We start from the raw sequence: 23,006 nt of genomic DNA on the forward strand, positions 1-23,006 counted from the left end.
AGGAGTTTCTGGGCTCAGCTTTGTCTTTATGAAGGACAAGTTCTGCATCTTCACCATCAGGGATGTTAAGTGGGCGCTCCTCTTCCTCCCCCTTTCAGTTTCAGGGCAAAAATTATCTGGTTCAGAGCTGCTTATAAGTCAGTGCCTAGATTCATCCTGCTGCTGAGCCACCTCCAGCTGCAAGCCCCAGTACAAGCCTGCCCTGCCCACAATGACCCAGTACCAAGTGCCCTTTGAGCAACCAGTTCCAGAGCACCAGCACCAATCAGGGCATTGCTGGGGCACTCCATGAAAACACAGAGGTTTGCAACACCCAGAACGTTACAGACACCCAGGCCCAAGCGCCTTGAGCAATCATTTCCACTGGGGACATCAGACTGACACCAACACCTGGAGCACATCTGACCCTGGTGATCGACATTGCCTTGCACTTCCTCCCCATTATGGCAGAAAATATGGGCCCTGCAGCTACACTGACTGGGATTCACCAGAGTTCAGTTTTCTGGAGATTAAGAGATCATGCAAGAAGTCCTGTCCTTCCTGCGTTCAGCATGCTCTGTGCTTGTGATTTCTTGAGTGTCTCCATCAATTTACATGTGTGTTACCGAGGTCCTAGCCTTCTTTTCTCCCTCTTCCGTCTCTCTTTTTGTACATCTGTCCCTTCCTGATCACAGACTCAGATGAAAAATTAAGCCAGTAAGGAAATACAAAAAGCAGTCTCTTTTCAGCTGGATCACGGCCCCAAACTATCTCTCTCAGGAACACTCTGCCAGCTCCAGTGGTGGCAGTCTGGGCAGAAATGGGAGGTCATTCACCACTGGAACTCAGCTGAATCACAAAATCCTGCTCCTCACACAGCCCTGTTGCTCTGACACATTATCTGTGAGTTGCTCCTTCTACAACTCCCACAAAAAAAAAAAAAAAAAAAAAAACAGGCTTTGGCAGCACCTCCAATCCTGCCTTGATCTGCTGTTGTCCCAGTTGTATTTAGCTCTGCTGAATCCCAGAATCTTCCCAATGTGCTGCAATCTCAGGGTCCCAGACAGTCATTCCTAGCCTGCAGCTGGCAGGATACCTTCCCTTTGGAAGCAGCCATCCTGCAAAGACCCACTCCCATTGCTTGGCAGCAAACCTGCCCCCATCTGCAGGCCCAGCAGAATTGAGAAACCCTCACTCACTCCCTCTTCCATATAAACATCTTGCATTGAAGATCCAGCTGGCCTGTGTGATCTCAGAGCTCTCTCCCTGCAGGGGAGAAACACAGCCAGCCTCTTCCACCCTTCCTCCCATTGCAGGCTGCGCTGCCTCTCCCCCACCCGAAGACCTCCGCTCCACACCCGGCATTGCTCAGCCCTGCCACAGGAAAGCCTGAGATCTGAACAACAGCCCCTTTGGCCTCCTGCTCTCCTAACTTGTAATTTCTGCTCCAGAGGGAGCCCAGCCCAAGGATCTGGATGCAGGTTTAGCGGGGAAACCAGATACCACTGAGGAGTAGAGCAGGCACAATACCTGTGTGCACCCGCACATTCCAACCACGAGACCTGCAGCCATGTGCACCATCAGCTTCTTATGCAGACCCAGAGACACGGGGTGCAGTTGTGCAGGTAGCACAAAGCTCCTCTTCCAGGCTCAGGCTAAGGAAGATTTCAAGGCCCTGTTTTTTTTTTCCCCTCCCAACTGATCTAGTTAAACTTCCAACTGCTCAAGGCTACTGTAATTTGTAGAGGTAAGTTAAGTCAACACAAACAAGGGCAGAAGAGGTTTTTATGCACCTCTATCACTGGTTTGCACCAACTGGAGTGCAGATAGATTTCTCCAGGCAGCTTTTTTTTTTCCCTAATAAAGACAGTGCAGGGAACTTTTTTTTGTGCACCTCCAACTGGCGAACGGAGCCTGAAAGTGAGCTGCGAGTCAGAGCCTTGTGGAAAGTCAAGGTGACTTCTGCACCAACAGGCTGGATTCAAAGAGCTTTGCAAAAATGCAGACCAACTAACAAGATTTATAAAACCTGTTAGAGGCTTAGAGGCTGCTTAATTCTCAAAGGTGCCAAGGAAAGTGCCTGACTCACAGAGAGATGGATGGGGCTTACAGAAGTAGCTATCTCAACCTTTTGGTTGCCTCAAGAAAAGGAGATTCAGTTTCACTTGGAAACAAGGTTTTGATGCACAGAGATATTTGCTCTGGGCCCTGACTTCTCATAGAATCACAGAAACACTCAGGTTGGAAAAGTCCCTCAGGATCACCAAGCCCAACCGACAACCCTACTCTACAAGGTGCACCCTAAACCATATGCCCGAGCACCACATCCAAACAACTTTTAAACAAATCCAGAGTTGGTGACTCAACCACCTCCCTGGGTAGCCCATTCCAATCCCTGACCACTCTTGCTGTGAGCATTTTTATCCTGATACCCAGTCACAGCTTGAAGCCATTCCCTCTTGCTACCTCTGAGAAGAGACCAGCAGGCAGCGTCCTTTCAGGTAGCTGTAGACAGCAATGAGGTCTCCCCTCAGCCTCCTCTTTTTCAAACTAACCATCCCCAGCTCCCTCGGTTGCTTTTCATAAGATTTATTTTCCAGGCTCCTCACAGCTTTGTTGCTCTCCTCTGCACTTGCTCCAGCACCTCCACATCCCCCTCATAATGAGGTGCCCAAAACTGAACACAATACTCGAGGTGTGGCCTCACAAGAGCTTACTTTAAAGAAAAAGAAACCAAGTCCCGCTGCTTCAGACAACTGTTACAAACATCGACCCAAAGCCACAGCACAATCTGCCACTTCAGCTTGCCAGCACCAGACATCACCCAGAGGAGCAAAAGACTCAACCAGATTCGGCACACAAGCTGCAAAAAATAAAGGAGGGAAAGGAAAAAACCAAAAGAGAACTTTGCACTTCTAAAGCTCCCTGGCGCCCAGTGTTTTGCAGGCTGGAAGCAGCCCATCAACACCTGCGGGCAACCAAGGCAACGTACAGCAAGACCATCAGCCATTTCACACCCAAGAGGAGACTAACCATGACCATGACCTGCTGAATACAGAGGACCCCTCAGCTGCCTTCCTGCTGGGTTTTCTCTCTCCCTCGTTTTTTTGGTGAGGCGGCTGTTGAGAGTCTGAAAGCCCGGATTATAATCTTTATGAATCCCATAGTTAGATCACGCTGAACAGCAGCCCAGCAATACCAGATGTTCAAACAAAGCTGCCAATCGACAGCTGTCTGCAGCTTGCAGCGTGTTTTTACTTTAAAATGCAAAATGATACTAATCTATATTAAAAGAGAGACATTCGGAGCCTTGCGATAGCAGCTGAAGCCGCCGATATTGCTCTTTTACGCAGGGTGTGGCAGCAGAAGGAAATACCTCAGAAACTACTGCTTAAGCTGCCCTCCTGGCCCCCCCAGATCCTGGCCCCTTTCCTAATGGGAAAGAGACTCACGTTACTGCCTGAGTGCCGTGAATGTACCAGTGCATGTCCAAACAAGCCAGCAAAAAGAAAAATGCAGCATGAACAAACACTGTTGAACGAAGGATGCCAGAACGAATCTGGGCACTGCACAGCCCGCACCTGGCCCTCGGCAGCATGAGGAGGACAGAGCAACGTGGATGAGGACAGAGGGAGCCAGCCCTGGGGTGCTGAGGTGCCTCCTTTCCTGTGCTCATGACTAAGCTGGAGGTGCAAAGGTCCCTTATAGCAGCAGAGCACTGGAGGTGGAAACAAGGGATGGAGAGGCATCTTCTAGTGCTCCTGCTCACCCACCCAGAGTCCTGCTTCAGGTTGTCCCATGCGCCTCTAATACACACACAGATGCTCCTGTGGTACCAGGCCCAGCAGGGAAACTCTTGCAGGGCCTCTTCCAAGACTTGACATGCAGTAGGTTTTGAATTTGCATTGCTTTGTAGCTTTACTTGTTGGGCTGTCTGGGAACACGCACAAAACCCTATGGCCTGCAACCTTTTCTGCACAGCAGCAGCTGGAGAAGGGAAGAACCAGAGCTCAGCCTTGCTTTCCATTCCTCCCCCCGCAGGAAACATAAGCCACCCGCAGCCGCTGCATTTTGAGAGCGGCAAGTCCTGACTGTGCTGGGCACAGCGCAGTACTTCTGGCTTGCAGGAATCGCATGAAGAGGGCTCTGACTTAGTCAAACGTGACGGCCCAAATTCCCCACCAGCCGTGATCACAGGAAATCTTTGGGACTGGTCCCAAGGCTGCCTCATTGTGCTCTAAGCAGCAACAGCATGAATGAATCACACTCCTCAACGTGACACCCAGCTCCCAGCAACGTACTCAGCACCAAAATATTTACATTGCAAACGAGTAAGAATAGGATGAGATCCCCTCCCCAGCCTGGTGACATAAAAAGGCCAACCTGGGCTTGCATCAAGCAAGTGGGTGGGGGGGGGGATAAGAAAGCAGGATGCAGAGATCAGCCCTGTGTCTTGTTGCAGGCTGTGTCTGCCCAGCAATGCTGAACTAGAGCCCTTCTCTGCAGCAGCAAGGATCGAGACTAAGATACTCATGACACTATGCTATTGGAAGAGCTCAGCAGCCGAGTGACACGCGAATGAGCATGCTGGGACCTGTAGTTTCCAGCCAGCCAGCTGCAAAATACCATCCGCCAGTAAACACGTCTTGAGTTAAAGAGATGCAAGGCTCTCAAGATCCTGGCAAGGTGCCAGCCACAGCTTCTCGTTGGCAGGCACTTGGCCAATTCCCATGTGTTGCATTAGCCCCTTTCCGAGGGGCAGCCAAGAGCCTGCACCCTGCAAACTCCCTCACAGCTGAGCTGTGCCCTGCCCTTTGTGAAGCAGCATGCATGCATGGGACAGTGAGATGCTCCCAGGGCTTGGATGCAGCCTTAGGCTGCAGGAGATGTCAGCCCTGCTCCTGCTTTGCTGCGAGTTCCTCTGCTTCTGCTTTTGTGGTGGTGGGCCACTGGCCTCATGAGACCCCATAGCCAGCACTCCCCAAGCTTCAGTTATATAAAGTCCAACACTGCATCTCCAGAGGGGTCAAATACAAAGATGCCATCAAAGCAGCTAGTCACAGACAGCAAGAAACAACACACCAGTACAGTGGTTCTAGGCAGAGCAGTAAGAGCAAAGCTCTGCTTAACTGCCATGCTGAGTGCTGGGGGTAGGCATCTCCCTGCAGCATCTCGGCCAGGCCTGCAGGCTGCTCCCACCGACAGCTGCCAGCCGGTGCTTCGGCGAGGCTGTAACAGTATGTGGCCCCTCGGGGAGCACGGCACCCCTCCTCCTGCCTGTTCGCCCTCCCCACTGTGGAGGAAATCGAGGCGCCCGGCTGATGTCAGGAGGCATCACGTCACACAAAGGCCAGGCTTCCTGGAGAAGATGGGGTGGGGGGGTGGGGAGGAAGGGGAAGAGGAGCCCGGGGCAAAGGCAACCCGCACCTCCAGCTCCCCATGCGCACGCAGGAGGGGAAGCGGCAGGAGGCGGCGCGGCCCCTTCTCCTTTAACTGCCCTTGTGCTCGGGATACGGAGACAACGTCCGACTTCCCTGCACCCTTTACAGGGCTGAGACAGAGCACGCACTCCTTTAAGGATGCACAGAAAAAAAAGGAGACTCAAGTTTACTTTAATTTGCTCCTGCAAGTAAATTACATCCACCTTAGATAACACCTCAGCTGGACTGCAGCTGCTGACAAGGGGAAGCACACTCCAGCCAAGCATAAGGGCACAGTCCCCTGCCCAGCACCTACTCAAGGGAAAAGCCACCTCTGTGACAAGCACCAACACCAGTGCTCCCAAAATGGGCACAACCATGCACCCCACCTAACCACCTCCTGCCACGAGTGGCTACATGCTCATAGCACCAATCAGTTGATAAATATAGGTAAAACCAAAGCATTCAGGACAAAGTCAAGTCATCTGCAACCCTCAATTTCTCAAATTTCTCTCCCTCATTGTGCTCCCCAAAGCCAGGCAACCCATCACGGTACCCATGGCACCGATGTGATCTCTTGCTTGAGCCTCTCCTCCCCTCCTCTGCCTCCCACAGCCCCAGCTCATCCCTCTGCTATGAAAGCAGCTGGCAGACAGCATCAGGCTGTATTGCTTTTGTCTTCAGCCACCCTCCCAAGGGCAGCAGCACTTTGGGCCAGCTGCACAGGGACTGGTGAACAGAGCTTGGCCATAGGGGACCTACGAGATCTGGTTGGTGCTGACTGGGGCAAGGAAAACCACTGATGTTGCAAGGGGGAGCCCAAGAAGGCCGGTTTTGGATGTGGGCATCACCAGGGAACAACCATGAAGGAGCAAACCCGGATGCTCTCCTTCAATTCGCTGACTTCTGCTCTTAAAAGCAGGCCTGTCATTGGTTTTTAATCTTGCCCGATTAGGGGTCAGCCTTTGACATCATTGATCTCAGGTCCCTGAAGTATCATTTATCTTCCAGGTTTGACTCAGCGATCGGAGCTCAACAGCTCAGACCCCAGCCTGCTACATCCTCCCAGGGAGCCAGGAAAACCACCCTGCTCTACTCTGGTCTCACCCGTTTGTGCAAGCCATATTAAGCACACAGTTTCCATCCACAAATGAGGTGGCTTTCACCAGATGACCTCTGCCCACCTGCCATTTCATCTCCTGGCTCAAGAATCTGTCTCCTCAGGACCTGGCAGACCAGCAGCACCTTATCACACCTGGCAGTCCAACGTGCCTCCACTGTCTGCTGCTTCCCTCTTTCAGTTTCATTATCCTCTTTCAAAGAGGATGCAGTGGAGGCATAAAGGTTATAGGATGTGCTGAGAGGCACTGAGGGACCAGCGGGCAGTGGCAGCACGCAGGCTCCAACCAGAGCCTGCCATTTCTAGCCATGTTCACACCACCATTTTTTAGAGCAGAAGGACCAACAACAGCAGCTCCTTCCCACCTGGTGAGTTTGCACCCGCAAAGAAACTCATCTGCTAACTCAGCTCTGCAGTGGCTTCTCACCTGCTGGCTAGCACAGCCACACCCTGAGGCCAGCTGGGGATTTTTGCTTGACCTTCAAAATGTTAACACCTGCTCCCTCTTTCAGACAGAAGGAGAGACGGGCTCCATGGATGCAAAGCAGTCAGCAGGGCCAGGATTCAGAACACCTGGGATCATCACCCCATGGACAGGACATACACGGGATTGCTGCCCCACAGGTTCCCACTCCTCTGGTTTCCTCCATCTTCCACCCAAACTGACAGATGTTCCCAGCCTCCAAGTCTTGGGAAGCACAAGGCTTTCCTCAAATGTCTGTCTATAGTTACTGGGTGCAGCATGTGCATGAAGGTTGTCTTTTCAGATGCCACCTTTCTCTCTCTCCCCTGAAAAGCTTGGCCTTGTGTTTTGGAAAGGAAGAACATTTCCTGAGGAAACCTCTGGCAGTTTTAACTTGTAGAGAAAGGTTTAGCCCTTGGTCATCACCTTAATATTTTTTATCAGACTGCTGCAAAAGCACTTTGATAAATGGAGATTAGTATTATGTGCATTCATGGATGACAGCAGGAGTCACTCTTGGGGTGGACAGGGGGAGGAAGCACCTGGGTGGGGGTAACTAGCAGGGTCTGCGTTCAGCAAGGTACCACCACCAGCAAAGCCTGCGTCGGCAGGATCCCAGCTCCCTAGCAGGTCTCCTCACCTCTGCTGATCGGTACTTTAGGGTCTGTCTTCCCTACCCAGATTTTAGATTGTAGCAGAGATTAAATAGACCTTTTTCTACCCTGCTGTAAGAAGTGAAATACTACAAAATCCTTGCCTAGAGGACAGGCTGTGTTTTTTTTACCTGCTGGACCCAGGAAGGGAAGGGGTGGTCTTCGAAGGACACCCAAGGTGTTATTTCCAGTCCCCTGACTAGATGCCCCATCATGCAGAAGCAGGAAAAAATGCACTTCTGTTCCCTTGTAGAGGGCAGATCCCATCTTCACCCCCTACAAATAAACCACCTCTGACCCAAACAGAGGCTCAGCCACCCAACCACAACAGTGCAGCTGTGGCAGGAAAGCTGCAGTAATTCCTTTCCAGACTCGGCCACCCTCATCACTAAGGCACAATACCCCGAGGGAAGGGGGGAGCGTAGACCTCCCCTGTCCCCAAAGGGTCTGCAAGAGGGGACAGAGAGCTTGCAGCGCATTTATTCCACTCCATCCATTGGAGAGGCACGCTTCAAGGGGCTTTTTCAGTCAGAGGCGGGTGCACCAGGACAGGAGGAGAACAAAGGGAGGCACCGGCACCCCCAGCCCTTTGTCTCAGCACAGAGGAGTTCACCTGCAGGGAAAAACAGCTCCCACCACACAGCTGGCAGCTCCACACAGATTCGGATGGGGAGAGAGATACAGCCCCCACCACTGGCAAGAGGATAATGAGCAGAAGGACACGATTGCATTACCCTCTCCCCTTGACACATGCAGAAGCCCATTGCAGCACAGGCCAACCAACCCCCACCCCCCTCGATTTTCCAACAACAACCGCAACCAGCAATAAAAAACACTGCCACAAAAATATCAACCCACCCCCTCAGCACAATCGATCTGTGTCTGCGTGTGGCCAAGCACCAAAGCCTGGAGCTTGGCTCCACCGACCAGGATCGACTGGGAAGGAAGGGGGTGGGCAACTAGTTTCAAGGGGACAGGGTTTTAAAGCCACACAATAACCATCTCAAATGAGGGTTTGGATTAAGCTGTTGTATGGCCAGGTAAAACACTGCCTCCATTAGGATATGGGGGATTTTCCTTTCCTTTCTCCAAAGCTCCAGGTCTAGGATGGAGCTTCCAAGTCACCCAGGCAGAGAGAAGAGAATGGGGCGATGTCAACCAAGCAAATGGGGAATTCCACACAGTGAGAGATGGGTGGAGGGGAGAAAGGACAGAGCAGCCCTCCCCGAGCCCCGGATTGCATGGTCGGCTGGTCTGACAACGTTTACTCATATTTCAGAGAGACACAGCCATCCGGAACGTCACTCCCTGCCAACTGCCTCATCTGGAGCCATCCACAGCTCGGCTTTTCCCAGCCCACTCCAAAGAAGGCCCCTCCAGAGCATCCACACATCAAAGAATTGAGAAAAAGCAGGTACGGGAAGGAAGAAACAGAGAAGTTAAGCTGATTCACAGTTGGTTTGTTGTGTTCTTTTTTCAATGTCAAAATTTTAGTTTCCAGTTCTGGTACATCATCCCAGCAAACGGATGACTTCCAGCAAGTGTTGATCAGCCAGCACTGCTGCAGAGAGGCAGGGCGCTGCTCCGAGCTGGGAACTTCACTCATGTTACCATCACAAGTGAATCACAAGACAGAAGAGGGACAACCATAATCCCCTGGCCAGAACTGGCCAAAAACTGTTCTTATCAGAAATGATTCAGGACTGGGAAGCTCTTCCCTGAGTTCATCTGGGGGACAGATGTAAACACTCTTGCGTGCATCTAGAGTCTCACGCCTGTAAGTAACTGTGCCTCCCTCCATAGCTGGGAGCAGGCATCTCTTCCTCCCATTCCCAAGCATGCTGGCTGTAGTTTTCCTGGCTAAGGGATTAGTGGCTGCCTTTATCAGTCCTTCTACCATGGAGGGAAGTGAAGGGCAGGACATCCCTGGTCCTGCCCATTCCACACTTTCCCACTGGTCTCCCAGCATCTGCCTGATTCTCTTTACCAGCAAATGGATGTTCACTGCAGAAAATCAGCCACCACCACAAGAAAGCTCAGGGGGATAGCTCCAGCTCCTCCAATCCATCCCCCTTTATTACTGCAAGCAAGCCAGCATCCCCTGAGCCTACAGGCTGCTGATAAATGCAGAAAGTTGACAAAGTCACCAGAACCTAGCCTGAATCCATAGCTTTATTTTTTTTTACAGAAGAAAAGCCAGGCCAGACCTGATTCTTCCCCAGAGCCTGTGTGGCAAAGCAGAATCCATCTCCAAGTGTTTATTTTTAAACCCGTACATACATGTACATTTGAATTCTGACAGAATTAATTCTGGCATCCAGCTAATTCAAAGCATTCCTCCCCCATCACACTACTGTTGCAGGCCAGCCCAGCACAGAAGCTGATTATAAAATGCTGCACTAGTCAGGCATTTCTGCAAAGCCTTGTGCTATTGAGCATTCAGTCTTTCCTTGCCTGGCTATTTCATTGTTTCGGTGTCGATCCCTCCTCTCTTGCCCTGTGTTTCCTGGTTACTTTTGTCCCTGCTCTGGAAGCACTGCTGCTCTCAGCCCCATTACAGTGTCAGACTGAAAAAAAAAAAAAAGCCAATCAAAAAAAAACCCAAACACCTAAACAACTAGATTAAAGAGAAGAAAGGAAGAAATTACCACCATGTACCAAGATTCCCAGTAAACAGATAGGTAACAAGCAAAATACAGGCAAATATGCTGCAAGGCAAACTGGAGACAGATCTGGGGATAGAAAGCCTGCTGCCTCCTGCTGAAGCATAGCTAAGAAATCCCTGTGTGGTCACACGCTGTCCTCTGGAGCAGAGAGGAGAGAGGTCAGGGCAGCCAGCACTGTAAGAGCCTCTTTATTCTTGGGCAGTTGCACGAATCTGATCGCTTGTGCCCTTTGTGAGACATAGAAATCTGCCTTCTCCTCCCCATCCCCCTTTGCCAGTCCCTCCTTCTAATTCCAGCTCCCCCCCCGCCCCATCCCTGCTCAGACTGGGACAGAGGCAACTCCTCAGTTCCAGAGGTAAAGACCGGAGCAGTGGAAAGGCTGTGGACCCTCCTCTGGCAGGACCAGGCTCAGCCAAGCAGACTGAAAAGCTCAAAGGGCTTTGCCGGAGCAAAGGGAGGGTTAGGAAAAAGGACGGGTGGGCCTGGGACTTGCGTGTTCCTCAGAGAGCTCACCCAGGCTCCCACAAGCAAGGCACAAGGCTGAGGCATTGAGCAAATCCAGGGTGTCCCACTGCAGCCCATAACCTTTCCTATTTCTCCCTCTCCCCCATGCCTGTGGGCTCAAAGAGAGTGTCACACTGCACACCTCCATGTCAACAGCCACAGGACACTCACGGAAACTTCACAGGAGTAAACAAGGGCCTGGGCTGGGTTAATTATGCCCTTCAACTGCAGCTAGGCTTATCCTCTTTGGTTCAGAGACCAGACCAGTGTGCTCTTGTCTCAGGGGCTCGTTCAAAACTGCTACCAAGGGTGTGCTTCAAGGCAGAAAGCTCTCTGGTCAGTGCCGTTTGGCATGGGTGAGTGCCTGGACATCTCCGTCTGCAAAGTACAGCCAACCCCTAAAAACTACAGGGGGAAGCCTGAGCTGCAGTTTGTCACCGTTGCCTCTCCTTCTTGCACCCCACTCTTAATCCAGCACCTCTCCACATAGCATTGTCTCCCATAGGAAAAGAGCATTCTCTGCTGTGGCCCTTGTGCTACTCCTTTAACACAGCTGAACCCCTCAAAGCAAGCCTTCTCCCTCCCATCCAAACCCACCAGACTGCCTCCCTGCACACTACATCTCTGCTGTCACTTCTCAGATTGCCTCTATGTAGAAGACTTGCAGCTTCAGGCCCAATGCAAGCAACTGCTGGCAACTTGGTGGACTGAAGGTGAGGAAAAGGATCAAGCTTAGCAGGAAAGAAGTGGGGGGAAAGCCCTTAATTCAGACGCCAGGGAGGCAGAAGTCTGTTCCAGTTCATCCAAAGACCTGGGACCACCAAGACACCCACTGCCATTTGCCCAGCACATCCAGATGGGCTTGCAGCAGAGTGGCTCAGCCCCCCTGAGATCTCAATACGGCAGCACAGGCTTTAGTTCTGCTGAACCAAAATCCCCTGCTGACTCTGACAACATAGCACAGCAAAGCCTGACTGATCAATGGCTATGAATGGCACGGAGCTAGAAGATGAGGTTAGGTGGGTGCTGGGATTTCTGTAACTGCCCAAAGCCCAAGAAGTCATTACTCATCATGGCAACTTGACCAACTGACTGCATCCCAGGGCACAATCATCAGTCACATTTAGGAGCCTAGTATTGGAGTCCAAAGGCCCCTGAGCAAGAGATAGAGCACGGACAAAGCTAGGAGGGAGAGGCCTGGGTTAGGGTGATGGTTCAGCTCTGGGGTGCTGGTCAGAAGCTCTGATGGAGGGCACAAGAAGAACCTGCTGCAGATGCAGCAGATGCTGCAGATGCAGCTCCATAAGACCTACTACAAAAGTTGAACATCCCCAGACAAAGAGCACCAAAGTGAACAACTGCCAAGACCAGCCCACACCATCTACAGGCATGGGAGCTAAATTAACGCTTGAGCACTTGGGCATTTGCACTCACAATGCCTCCAATGAGCTCCGTGCCACACTCCTCATAAACAAGTCATCTGGAAAATAAGTAAGCCTGTAAAAATCCAGCCCATCACAAGTTACCAAACCTGTTTCAGAGTAAAACAATCTTCAGCAGCTCACACCAGGAGTCTGGCAGTGGAGCCGACCCCGGACTCCCTAACTCCCAGCAAAACATCACTGGCACAGATGGCAGCATGAGGATGAGATACAGAACTTGTTTCAAACAGGAAGGTATCTTTGGTGCCAGGGCAGTCTTGCAAAGGAAAGCTGATGGCATTTTCTCTTTAGGAATCTAAAGCTTTTGAACCACAGAACCAATCAGCTGGGGTGGGCAGGAAAAGTGCATGGGCCATCTTTGCACTGGGACTAAGGGCCAATGCTGGCAAATGACCAGTTTCTGGTACAGACTTGGGATTCACCTCTTCCTGTGTTCCTACCAAGTACTCACCTCTCCTTTTCCCCATACTTTAGAAATCACCATGGAAGTACACTAAGGCCAGCTCAGAAAGAAAGCCCAGGCCCTGTCTGTCCCTCTCAATTTGCCAAGTGGGCACTGCTCCTATATGCCTGCAGAAGGATGACCAGTGTTTTCCTCTAGCTTTCAACACCAAAACGTGATTTCTCCCTCTTAAGGTTCAAAACCACTGGAAATCTTCTGAATGTGAAATCTCCCAATTTTCCCCAAATGTCCTGCTAACTAGGACAGAAACACGAGAGATGCAGAAGCACCTACCAAAGTCCCTTCCCACTGGTAGCACCTCTGTCAGAGGACAGGCAGCTAGGAGACACCCCCGAGCAAGCTCTGATATACCTGCCTTCAACCAACCACATCCCATAGAGAGATAGGGCAAACACTGTAGTATCACACAAGTGAGCTCCCTGGGCTGCTGCCTTCTGACCTCTGCTCCAATCCCAACAATGCATTTTTCCAGTTTTTGGATGGCAAAAAAAGAGTAACACATCAACTTCACACTGGAGCATGTTTCTTTTTTTAACCCTGGAGGCAGGTTCCCCCCACGCCAAGAAGATGGTGGGTTTGCCCATGCAGGTGGGAAGCGTGTGGCAGGGGCAGCAAAAGCAAAGACAGAAGAAAAAAAATGTTTCATTTTGAGACCTTGACACAAACAAAATGACAAGAAGCAAAAAGAAAGAGGGTGGCTTGTTGGCTTCTTTCCCCCCCCTCCCCTTTAAGCACTACAAAAACAGGAAACAAAGGAGAAAACATCTCACAAGGGGGAGGGGGAGGTAAGTGCTTTTATACGCCCACGAAAGAAAGATTAACCACATATTTTATTTACTGTTTGTATTATGGTTGCACTGTGGAGTTCAACCAATTCTGATGCAGAGCTCTGCGGGTTTGTGCAGCACCCAACGCTGAGTGGTCCCCTTCCCCCAAACCCACCAAGTGCGTGCCGCCACTGCAAGCGAGCCCTCCACAGACACCCTCCTTCCTCCTGGAAACACTTGCCTCTGGCCTCTCTTGCCCTAATTCCCAGTCTGCAGCTGACAAAGTGCTGGTGCTGTCCCCAAGGAGTTCTGAGCCCCTTTTCCCCCTCAAACGAGACTGTAAGTGGGGGTAAGATGCCTTCTGAGGTTGGCCATCAGAAAAGCTATGGTAATAAATGGTAAAAAAGGTGAGTTTACATGAAGTGTGTTTGCAGGTTCCCATCTTTCCTCTGAGCTATGGAAGCCACCCTTGGCACACTAGGTCGATGTCATATCCCTTCACACTCACAAGTGCCCCGCTCTAAAGACAGGGCTCTGAGCCTCCAAACTTTGACTCATTTCTCAATTAACAGCTCCCTGAACACGAACCACACATGGAACAAACCTCTCACAACGGAACCTCCCCCCAGACCGCCCAAGTCCAGGGTTACTCATCTGCCCCCCAGCCCCAGTCCTCCTTCCCTGGGATGCCCATGGCTGCAGGGTGAGCAAGCAGTCAGGAATCTCAGGCCAGGAAGCCGTCATTGGCTGAGCACATGCACCCTAATTCGGGAGCCGACGCAGCCGCCTTCCTCCCCATCTGCTGAGGTGCACCTTTCAGCCAGAGACCTGGTTAAGGCCACAGAGCAAGAGCCAGTAATCTGTTTGGCCAATTTTCCTGGGGGCTTTTCCCTATTCCAGTTGCTTCATGGAAGAACTGCTTCAACTACAGGGAGGGAATCCTTTGGTTTTGCCATCCTCCAGCTTCGAGCTGTCCTCCACTGCCCCAGCCTCTGAGCACCCAAGCGAGCCATGTGCCCAGCAGGAAGAGACAAGCTTATCAAGGCAGAGAAAGGAAATTAAGATAACGTGGTGATGGAGGCACTGAGGGATTTGGCCAAGGTCACAAAATAATTCGGCGGATCCATGACACAGTCGTCTGACACTTTAGGTGTCTGGCCACATATCCTAAAATTTCGAGCCCGGGACAAAATACAGCCTAGCCGGTGGCAGTTTTCTGCCAGGTCATTAGCAGCGTGCATCTGCAAGGAGCAGCAAACACCCAGCCATAACAGCAGCAGCAGCAACAACAAAAAACCAACCACACAGCAAGAGCAGCAATGGGCAAGATCAAAGCATCCTGGAAAAGGACCTGGAAAAATAGTTTTGGTCCCTGGCTAAGGCTTCAGGGAATACACACACAAGCCCCATCCCAGCCCCGTGCAGCCCTCCCAGGGTGGCTCCCTACTCTGGCGGAGGGAGACCAAAATGACTCCCTATAAATAGAAGCAGAAAAGCGCTTCTCCAAAAGCCTGGCTGGGTCTTTCCCCTTCCAGTGCGTGTGGCGAGAGCTGCTGGCATCTCCGCGGAGGTTTCTGGTTTTCCCCCAGAAAACCTGGAGAGGAAAATAACCTTCTTGTGAGCAAAGGCTGGCTCCTTTCTGCACAGAACTGCCCCCTCCTCCCAGGCTTGGCCATCCAATTGGAAAGTAATTATGCTGCAATTTTTATTTATGACTTTTTTTTTTTTTTTTTTATTGCTAAATGGTGACTCATTTTGGCAACATTAAAATACACAGGAAATCATCCCCATTTTACAGTAATCACCATTCAATTCATTGTTAAATATTTATTCGGTGGACAAGCGCCGGGCATCTTTCAAAGGGGTCAGAGGAGAAGCGGAGGGGCAGCCTGGGGTTGGGGGGGTTTGGCGGAGGTGGTGGTGGGGTCACGGCAGGGCTGGCCGCAAGGCTGTTAAATTCCTGCCACAAACTTCAGGGTGGGGAGCCAGGGGTGAAAGCTCCTGCCAGATGGCCTGGCCATGAGCAAAATACAGACTTGCTTTCCCTCGAATCCAGCGCTACGCCTCATGCTGCTTTGGAAGGGAGGGGGCAGACTTCATTCCCCTAACAGAAATGCTATTATTTGGGCAAAACCCAAGCATGAATCCCCATCGGTGAGAAGCCATCAGTCTCTAACTCGAAGCTTGCGTCTCCTGCTGCCAAGGGGACGGGGGCCACCAGCCCCGGTGGGAGGCAGTAGGAAGCGCTGGCAGTTTGACATTAACACGTCTTACAATGGACTGGGTCCGCGTATGCGTCTGCTTTGTCCCCTGAGGGAGGCAAATTTCGACCTTGGAAGTGGGCAGCTCCTCTGCCTTCCAAAAACAAGTGCGTACTTCAGCAGGAACCAAGGAGATGACCCCACCAAACCCCCGAGCCCAGAACCTCGACCCTTTGTCACACAGCCCAGCGCCAAGTGGCCAGGCCCCATAGCCACACTGCTCTGAAGGCCTCCTGGCAGGGGCCCTTTCCCCAGCGAGCACCCTGAGCACCCGCAAACTCCCGACGCTGCTTGGCTGGGGATGCCACCTAACATGTCTGCCACGGGTGGACTGGGCGGAGGAGAAGCAGCACCCAGGAGGATTTTGTGTAGGGCCTGCAAAAATCCCAGGCCTTTGGAGAGCAAACACGGAAAGGGGGAGGGCAGCCAGGGAGAGGCATCCCCCTTAGGCTGGACAAGCCCATGTCTCCACAAAGGTCCCACTTACCCTGATCTCATTGCGGCGGATCTCCACATCGCAGACCGAGTGTCCCTGGTGGGCCCCGCTGTAGTAGCAGCAGAACTGGCAGACGGCCACCTGCTCGGCCTCACAGTGGTACAGGCGGTAGGCGTTGTGCTGGGGGCAGCTCCAGGCCCGCACGTCGTCCGCCTCCACCAGGAGATGGCCCCTGGCTGTGGAGGGCTGCTGCAGGTGGGTCTGGACGTGTGACTGGCAGCACGGGGCCTCGCACCTCAAACAGATCTTCTGGGCCGGCAGCGGCGGTCCCCGGCGGCAAAAGACGCAGTGCAAGACGGAGGGTGGCTTCTCCAGGTTGAGGGAGTTGAACTTCTCCACAATGTTGGTGAGCTTCAGGTTCTTTTCCAGGTTGGGCTTCTGGTTGTAGGCCTGATTGCACTCTGGACACCGCACCAAGCCCGACTCCTTGGCCCACGCTTCCCCGATGCAACCCCGGCAGAAATTGTGCTTGCAGGGCAGCTGGACCGGCTCCACGAAGACGTGCAGGCATATGGGGCAGATGAGCTCCTCTTCAAAGCAGTTCTTCCAATTCTCGGCCATCTCTGCCGGCAGCCTCTGGCGGCGTATACCCCCCCCACTCGCTTCAGTCGGTCAGTGCAGTTTAGAAGCGGACGCCAGGGTCTGTCGTCCCTGCAACGGGAAGCCCAGGGCTGAATGGCCGGAACCCCCCTGTCCCCACAACACACGCGATAAATCATGCACCGCAGTCCATCTTAAAACCGGGGGTAAAATAAACCACACAGCAGCACTCTAGGAATCTCCAGTGACAAAACGCGACACTCCTGTCGCTTCATTAAAAAAAAAAAACACCACAAACGGTAAAAAAACCCGAATGGGATATCGTAGGATTTACAGCCCACCCCCCCAAAGCCATTTGTCTCTTTATTTCCACCCCAGAAGGTGAATCAAAACTTACCAAAGGTTGAAAAAAATCCATACAAAATCCAGCAGTAGAGTCCAAGTTCCATATAAAGCTCCTACATTTAGCGCTCCGGATCGGATTTTTCTTTTCTTAGGTTTGGAACTGACATTCAATATTTTAAAGGGACTTTTGTCCCCCTCCAACCTCGCTAACAGCTGAGAGCACAGACTCCCTCCGGTTTTTTTTTTCCTTCCCCTGTATTTCTCCTCCCTCTCCCCCTGATGGGAGTTGGGAATTAGTCTTATAAAGGAAACAGATCAAAGGGTTAAGATCCAAAATGCGGAAAGGAGGAAGATTAAAAAAAAAAAAAATACTAATAGCGATGATGACGATGGCGAAAAATCCGAATTCTCTGCGGCCCCCGAGATTTGCCTCTAACCCGGTGGAACAGCAGAGAAAAAAAGGAAAAGGGGGGGGGGGGGGGGGGGGCGAAGGGCGGGGCAAAAAAGAAGGGAAAAAAAACCCCAAAACAAACAAACAAAACCCCCACAAAAAACCACCAACCCCCCAACAAAAACACAAGAAAACCCTCTCGCCTGTTTCGAGATTGCGAGGTCTTGAATGGGAGAGCTCAGTCATTCAGCAAACCCCAGACCAGCGCAGCCCCACCAGCCTCGTCCAGAGCTCTCGGAGAGGGATGGGAGAGAGGGCAGGATTTGCCAAGGAGGTCTCCCTTCGCGGACTCCAAATCAACTTGCTCTGACTGCCCACTGGGGCTTCGGGGAAAAAAGGCGTCCCGGGAGGGGGTGGGTGTCCGACCTAGCCCGGTCTCATGGCCGGCCGTGGGGACGCACCCTGGCGATGGCAACAATGCGATGGAGCCGGGGATCGCAGGGCAGAGGGACGGGTGTCCAAGCCGCCCACGGAGCGCCTTCCCCCGGCGCAGCTTCGCCAGTCCAGCCCCTCCGGGAAGGGGCGAGGCGGCGGCGGGCAACCGGGAGGTACCGGCTGAAGCGTGCGGTTCTGGGAGAGACGAGTCAGCTCTCAGCCATTTTGAGCTGCCCTGCTGGAGAACGGAGACTGGTGGCGCGTCAAAAATAAAATAAATATTTTTTTTAAAAGGCTTTAAAAAAAATTAATTAAAGTCATCGGAACAAAACCGGTCCCGCTGCCTCCCCCGCCCGCCCGGCGGGGCTCTGCCGAGGGGCTGCGGCTGCGGGCCCGCGGGGCCAGTCTAGCCCGAGCCGAGCTGTCCCGTCCCGGTGGGGCCGCTCAGCAGAGCCCCCCGCGCCTGCCCCCGCAGCCGCTGCCTCCAGCCATCTTGGGCTCGCCCTGGGCACCGACCGCCCGCCGGAGCCCCACGCCCCGGCCTTCCTCCTGCCGCCCCCCGGAAGGCGGCCGCGGCCCGGGGAGGCGGAACGAAGAACGAGGAGGGACGCGGCGGGGTGGGGGGGGACACGAATCCCCTCAGCGGATCTCTTCGGGGAGGGGGGAAAAGGGAGGCGGCGCCTTGCAGGCGGCCGGGCTCAGCCCCGGCGCTGGGGGCCGGGGCGGCGGCAGGAGGCGGGCGGGGCAGCCATGGGGGCGGTGGCCGCGGGGGAGATTTGGACCGGGGGAGAGAGAAGGAGGGAAGGAAGGGAGAGGGAGTGGGCGGGTGTGCCCCGCCCCGGCGCGCCGAGGAGCCGCCCCGCTCGGAAGCCGGCTGGGGTTGGGGGAGCGGAGGCGCCGTAGCCGGTAAGTCCCGCCAGGCGCTGCCGCCGCCACCACCGCCGCCGCCTCCGAGCTGCGCTGCAGCGGGACCTGCCCCGCCCCGCCGGGCCCGCCCTCCGCGCGTCACCGGAGACCGCTCCGTCCTGCCCCGCCTTAAGACACCGCCGCCTTAAAGTGGACACGGCTGGCGGCAGGCCCCACCGTGAGGCTCGGCGCTTCGCGGCCCGCTGGTTGGTGGCGGCGGCGGCGGCCATTGCCCAGCCTTCGAAGAGGCAGCTCTTGTCCCCAGCGGGGTGGCCCTGCTACCCGCGGCAGTGGCGGGCGGGCCGAGCTGCCAGCGTCCCTGCCCGGCCTGGAGCCGGGGTTGCTCAAGGTGTCCGTTCATCAAAAGTGGCCGTTTGCCCTGGAGCCAGCTTAGAGCTGGGCCACAGCTGGGCGCGGGTACCAGAAGTGTCCTCTGGAGCCTCCTATATCCCCTGGGCTCCCCGCCGGAGGGGCTGTCATTCTGCGTGGGACCATTTCAGGTGTGTTTTCTCCCTGTGCAAAGCCGTTTGTGCCGCGGGGTCTTTCCAAAACCTGCAGCCCAAGCACCTCCTGCCAGAGCCCGGGGCACAGAGGTGTCTCTGGCAACAGCTGTCCCAACAAATGTTCCTGCAGCTGTTTCGCAGAACGCTGTACGCCCAACCCCTGCCAAATGTGCTGGGCAGTTAGGAATAAAGCACTTTGCTGGTGTAAATCCATTTCCCGCTGGTGAGGGGATCACAAGTGGCTTCAAAACAGATTATTTAGACTAAGTGCTGAGGGTACACAGTTAGGCTTGTGGTGGAGTGACAAGGGGACAAAGGTTTAGAAGGTGGCTTCACTGGTCCCAGCCTGGGTGATGCTCACCGACGGCAGTTTGCCTCTAGGAGGTATTTAGCAGCAAATGCCCAAGTGCAGCCTCAAAGCTATGGACCAAACCGTCCAGAGACAGCATCCAGTAGCGTCTACCTTAGCACCCTGTGTCCTCCGTGCCATGGTCCAGCTAAGGTAGGCAGCTGTCTGATGGAGGGGTGAGCATCCTACAGCACACTCAGGGTGGGGGTGATCCAGGTCTTTCCAGACTTTCCTTTAAAGGAACCCTCTGTGCACAGGCAAGTTCTGCCAAGAGACACCCTGATAAGAAGACGGAGTGATGAATGCCAGCTGCCTTTGGGTTGGTTTTGGATTTGGGATCCGCCATCCCATTTCCCTGCCTCCACCCTTCCTCTCTCTCTTTGTGTTCTGATGGAACACTGAGGAACACATCTACCTGCCATCTGCATTATGCCCAGCACACCTCAGTCCCAAAGTTCTGCCCCAGGGCAAACAATAACAAATATTGAACAGCACTGTACCCCAGCACACCCCACGGTGCTCACGGGGCTGTAGTGGGTGTGCAGTGCCTGGGCTGGCTCAGGACAACTTGCATGCCTCTCCTTTCTGGGTGTAGGTCCAAGACCCTCTCTTTGCCATGATAAAACCTATTTCTGTGTTCAGCCAGATGATCCTTGCCTGCATGGGAAAGCCCACAGCCAGGCCAGCGCCGAACTGAGAACTGGGGCTCACTCTCTATCATCCCCCATTCACCCCCCTCCATCCACACACACCCAGCCCATGGCTCCAGGGCTCAAGCGCCGATTCCTGCAAAGGGAGCGGTTTGCCATGTAATTGCTCTGCCAAGCCTCAAAGCCCTCAGGCTGTATGTCTCCTCTGGGGTTTTACAAGCTGTCCAGCAGCCAGGGCCGGTGGGAGCTGGGCAGGGTGGTGTGGGATGTGTCAGAGCTACTGTCAGCCAGCTGAGGCTCAAAAAGTCAGCACTAAACTATTTGTGACTCTTACTTCTTTATAGATAGAGGCGGTACCAGGCAGCCCTCACTGACAGACACCGTTCCCACCCCAGAAAAGGCATGGCTTTCTTGTAGGGGTGCTCCAGGCCTCTCTGTGCCCCCCATTGCAGGTGGGCTGGGAAAGCTGGCTGGTATTTAGCAGGATTTAGAAACGGAAGGGATGGAGCTGAGCCAAACTGAAAGACGTGTCCTTCTCTTGGCTGGATATCCCACTGCGCCAGGACTGTCACTGGCCCTGCTGTTGTCATACCTTTGTCTGGATGATGCCATCTCTGAGCCCAGTCTGAAGAAAGTCTTATGGCAAGGGAAACCCCAAAGCCAGACTGGTCATTGCAACCCTGCAGTCAGCAGGAGCTTCCTGGGGAAGCTATTAGCAAGGACCTGTCTGCCCACCCAGCTCCCAGACACCCTTCTGCTGACACTGGGTGGCTGATGGACACTGACGGGAGCAAGCTGCACAAAACCTGCCCATGCATTGGACTCCCCTCTGTCAGGGTTTGGCCCTGTGTGGGTATCCAGCCTGCACCAAGGGGCCACAGAGGAAATTTTTAGCTGAATACTGGTATATATCCTTCAATCCCCCAGAGCATCAGTTTTCTCAGCCACCACTGGGCAATCACTCCCCTTCACTGATGGTCTCACCTAGGCAGCCCTTAGTCCTGCCATAGGGAGACCGTGGCTCCTACCAGCCTCCCAGGTAAGCTATCAACATTTCTGCTGAGACACAGGTTAGCACTAAGTGGGCTGCAGATAGCCATCAAGGGCCAGCAGAGCATCACCCCACAGCCTGCAAGGTCAAGGCGCTTGAGAACTTGTCATCAGGGTTTGGCATTGAAATGGCATTCTCTGGGACAGCAGGACTTTGTCTTCAGGGAGCAAGGATGTGCTGGCTGGGCCACAGAACCAAGGTGTCTCTATCACTGCAGGCAAGGAATGATGAGCAGGGCTGTGCCTGGCAGCTGATGTCAAGGACCTACCTCTGCTTTCCCAGGCACTTGAACAGTTTAACCATCCCACAGCCATACAGAAACTTTGTTTGCTGTTTAGGCCTGCAGACCCTGCTGAACTGATGGGAGAGGAAGGGTATTCATGCAGATTTACAGAGTGGCTGGATGTTAAAGTGACATCTTCCCTGTCTGCCACCACCTCATCCCCAGGGCACTCCTGGGAGCTCCAGCATGCAGTCTTGCACCTTCCCCTAAAGCCTTGAACGCCCCAAAAATAGTGTAAAGTGGTTTGCTTCTTGGGTCGCTTATAACATGACCAGCCAGAGTGAAGCCTTCACTGCCCTTCTGTCTCCTTTCCATGTAAGCCTGGTGAGGTGCTTAGTGTGATGTAGAAAGCTCCCCCACCCTGCTCTGTGTGGTTAATGCTTTGAAGGCTTTCGATGAACCTTAAGGCTGGGTTTAAGGATTTAAGGACCTTGCAAGGTGGCAGCAGCCTGGCTTGCAGCATTATATCTGTCAGTCTGTGGACATCTTCTGTTCCTGGATGCGGTGGAGGAGGAGAGAAACAGCCCGGTGGAGGGGGCAAGACACAGAAGTCCCCATAGCCAGTGACTCTGTCCCAGCCCAGGACATACTGCTGACATGCAGAGCTTATGTTCAGCCGTCCCAGGCATGTCCTTGCTGTGGTGTCACACTTGTCCACCCCACACTGTCACCTGTCTTCTCTGGCATCCTCAGGGCCTGGTACCTGCTGAAGGAAGATGAATGTCTGTGTGTGCATGGTGCATCTGCGGGGAAAAGCTCCCATCCTCTATGCTGAATGAAAAGAGACCAGGAGCTGCTTGTGCAGCCCAGGCACTGCAGCTCACGAAGCAGTTCCCAGTCCTGGCAACCAGCCGTTGGGATCCAGAGGTGCCCACATCTGACACTGGCAGCTGGGACCATGTGCTGGATGCAGGGATGGTGATACCCCTGTGGGCCCCTCGGGAGAGCTTTACAATGGATGTAAAAGTGGGGCTTTTCTTGATGCGAAAATCCTGGGCTTTCTCTCTGCATCTACGAGCCTAAAGCGTGGAGCAAAGCGGGTCCAGAGGGCTGACCACGGAGGACTGCATGGAGGCAATGTCGGAGAGCACCGCTTCGGCCTGGAACAAACACAATGTGAAATGACCCGATCTGCATTTGAATAGCCAAATCCCCGGCTGCACAGCCACCCGAGGGCCAAGCCGCAGGCTCACTGCCCTGGCCAGCCTTTGGAGTGCCAACGGGTGCTGATGAGCATGGCAGCTAGGTCCAGCGGCTGCAAGGCTGGAGCACGGGGAGCTGAGAGTGGGGCCGGTGGGCTGGTGTGTGGCTCCCTGCCT

General features: G+C 53.6%; 1 protein-coding gene across 1 annotated transcript in view; it reads right to left on the reverse strand.

Annotated features, from left to right (window-relative positions):
- Positions 1–17,596, reverse strand: part of TRIM8 (tripartite motif containing 8) — a 30,010-nt gene extending 12,414 nt beyond the window's left edge. Inside the window, exons 1-2 of the mRNA XM_064144490.1 lie at positions 17,172–17,596; positions 16,226–16,885 (exon numbers count right to left, since the gene is read on the reverse strand). Of these exons, the coding sequence (XP_064000560.1) occupies positions 16,226–16,795 (570 nt within the window). The 5' untranslated portion in view covers positions 16,796–16,885; positions 17,172–17,596. The remainder of the gene's footprint in view (positions 1–16,225; positions 16,886–17,171) is intronic.
- Positions 17,597–23,006: the final 5,410 nt, after the last annotated feature.

Source organism: Pogoniulus pusillus, chromosome 6, assembly GCF_015220805.1.
Source record: "Pogoniulus pusillus isolate bPogPus1 chromosome 6, bPogPus1.pri, whole genome shotgun sequence".
In the NCBI taxonomy this organism is placed as follows: Eukaryota; Metazoa; Chordata; class Aves; order Piciformes; family Lybiidae; genus Pogoniulus; species Pogoniulus pusillus.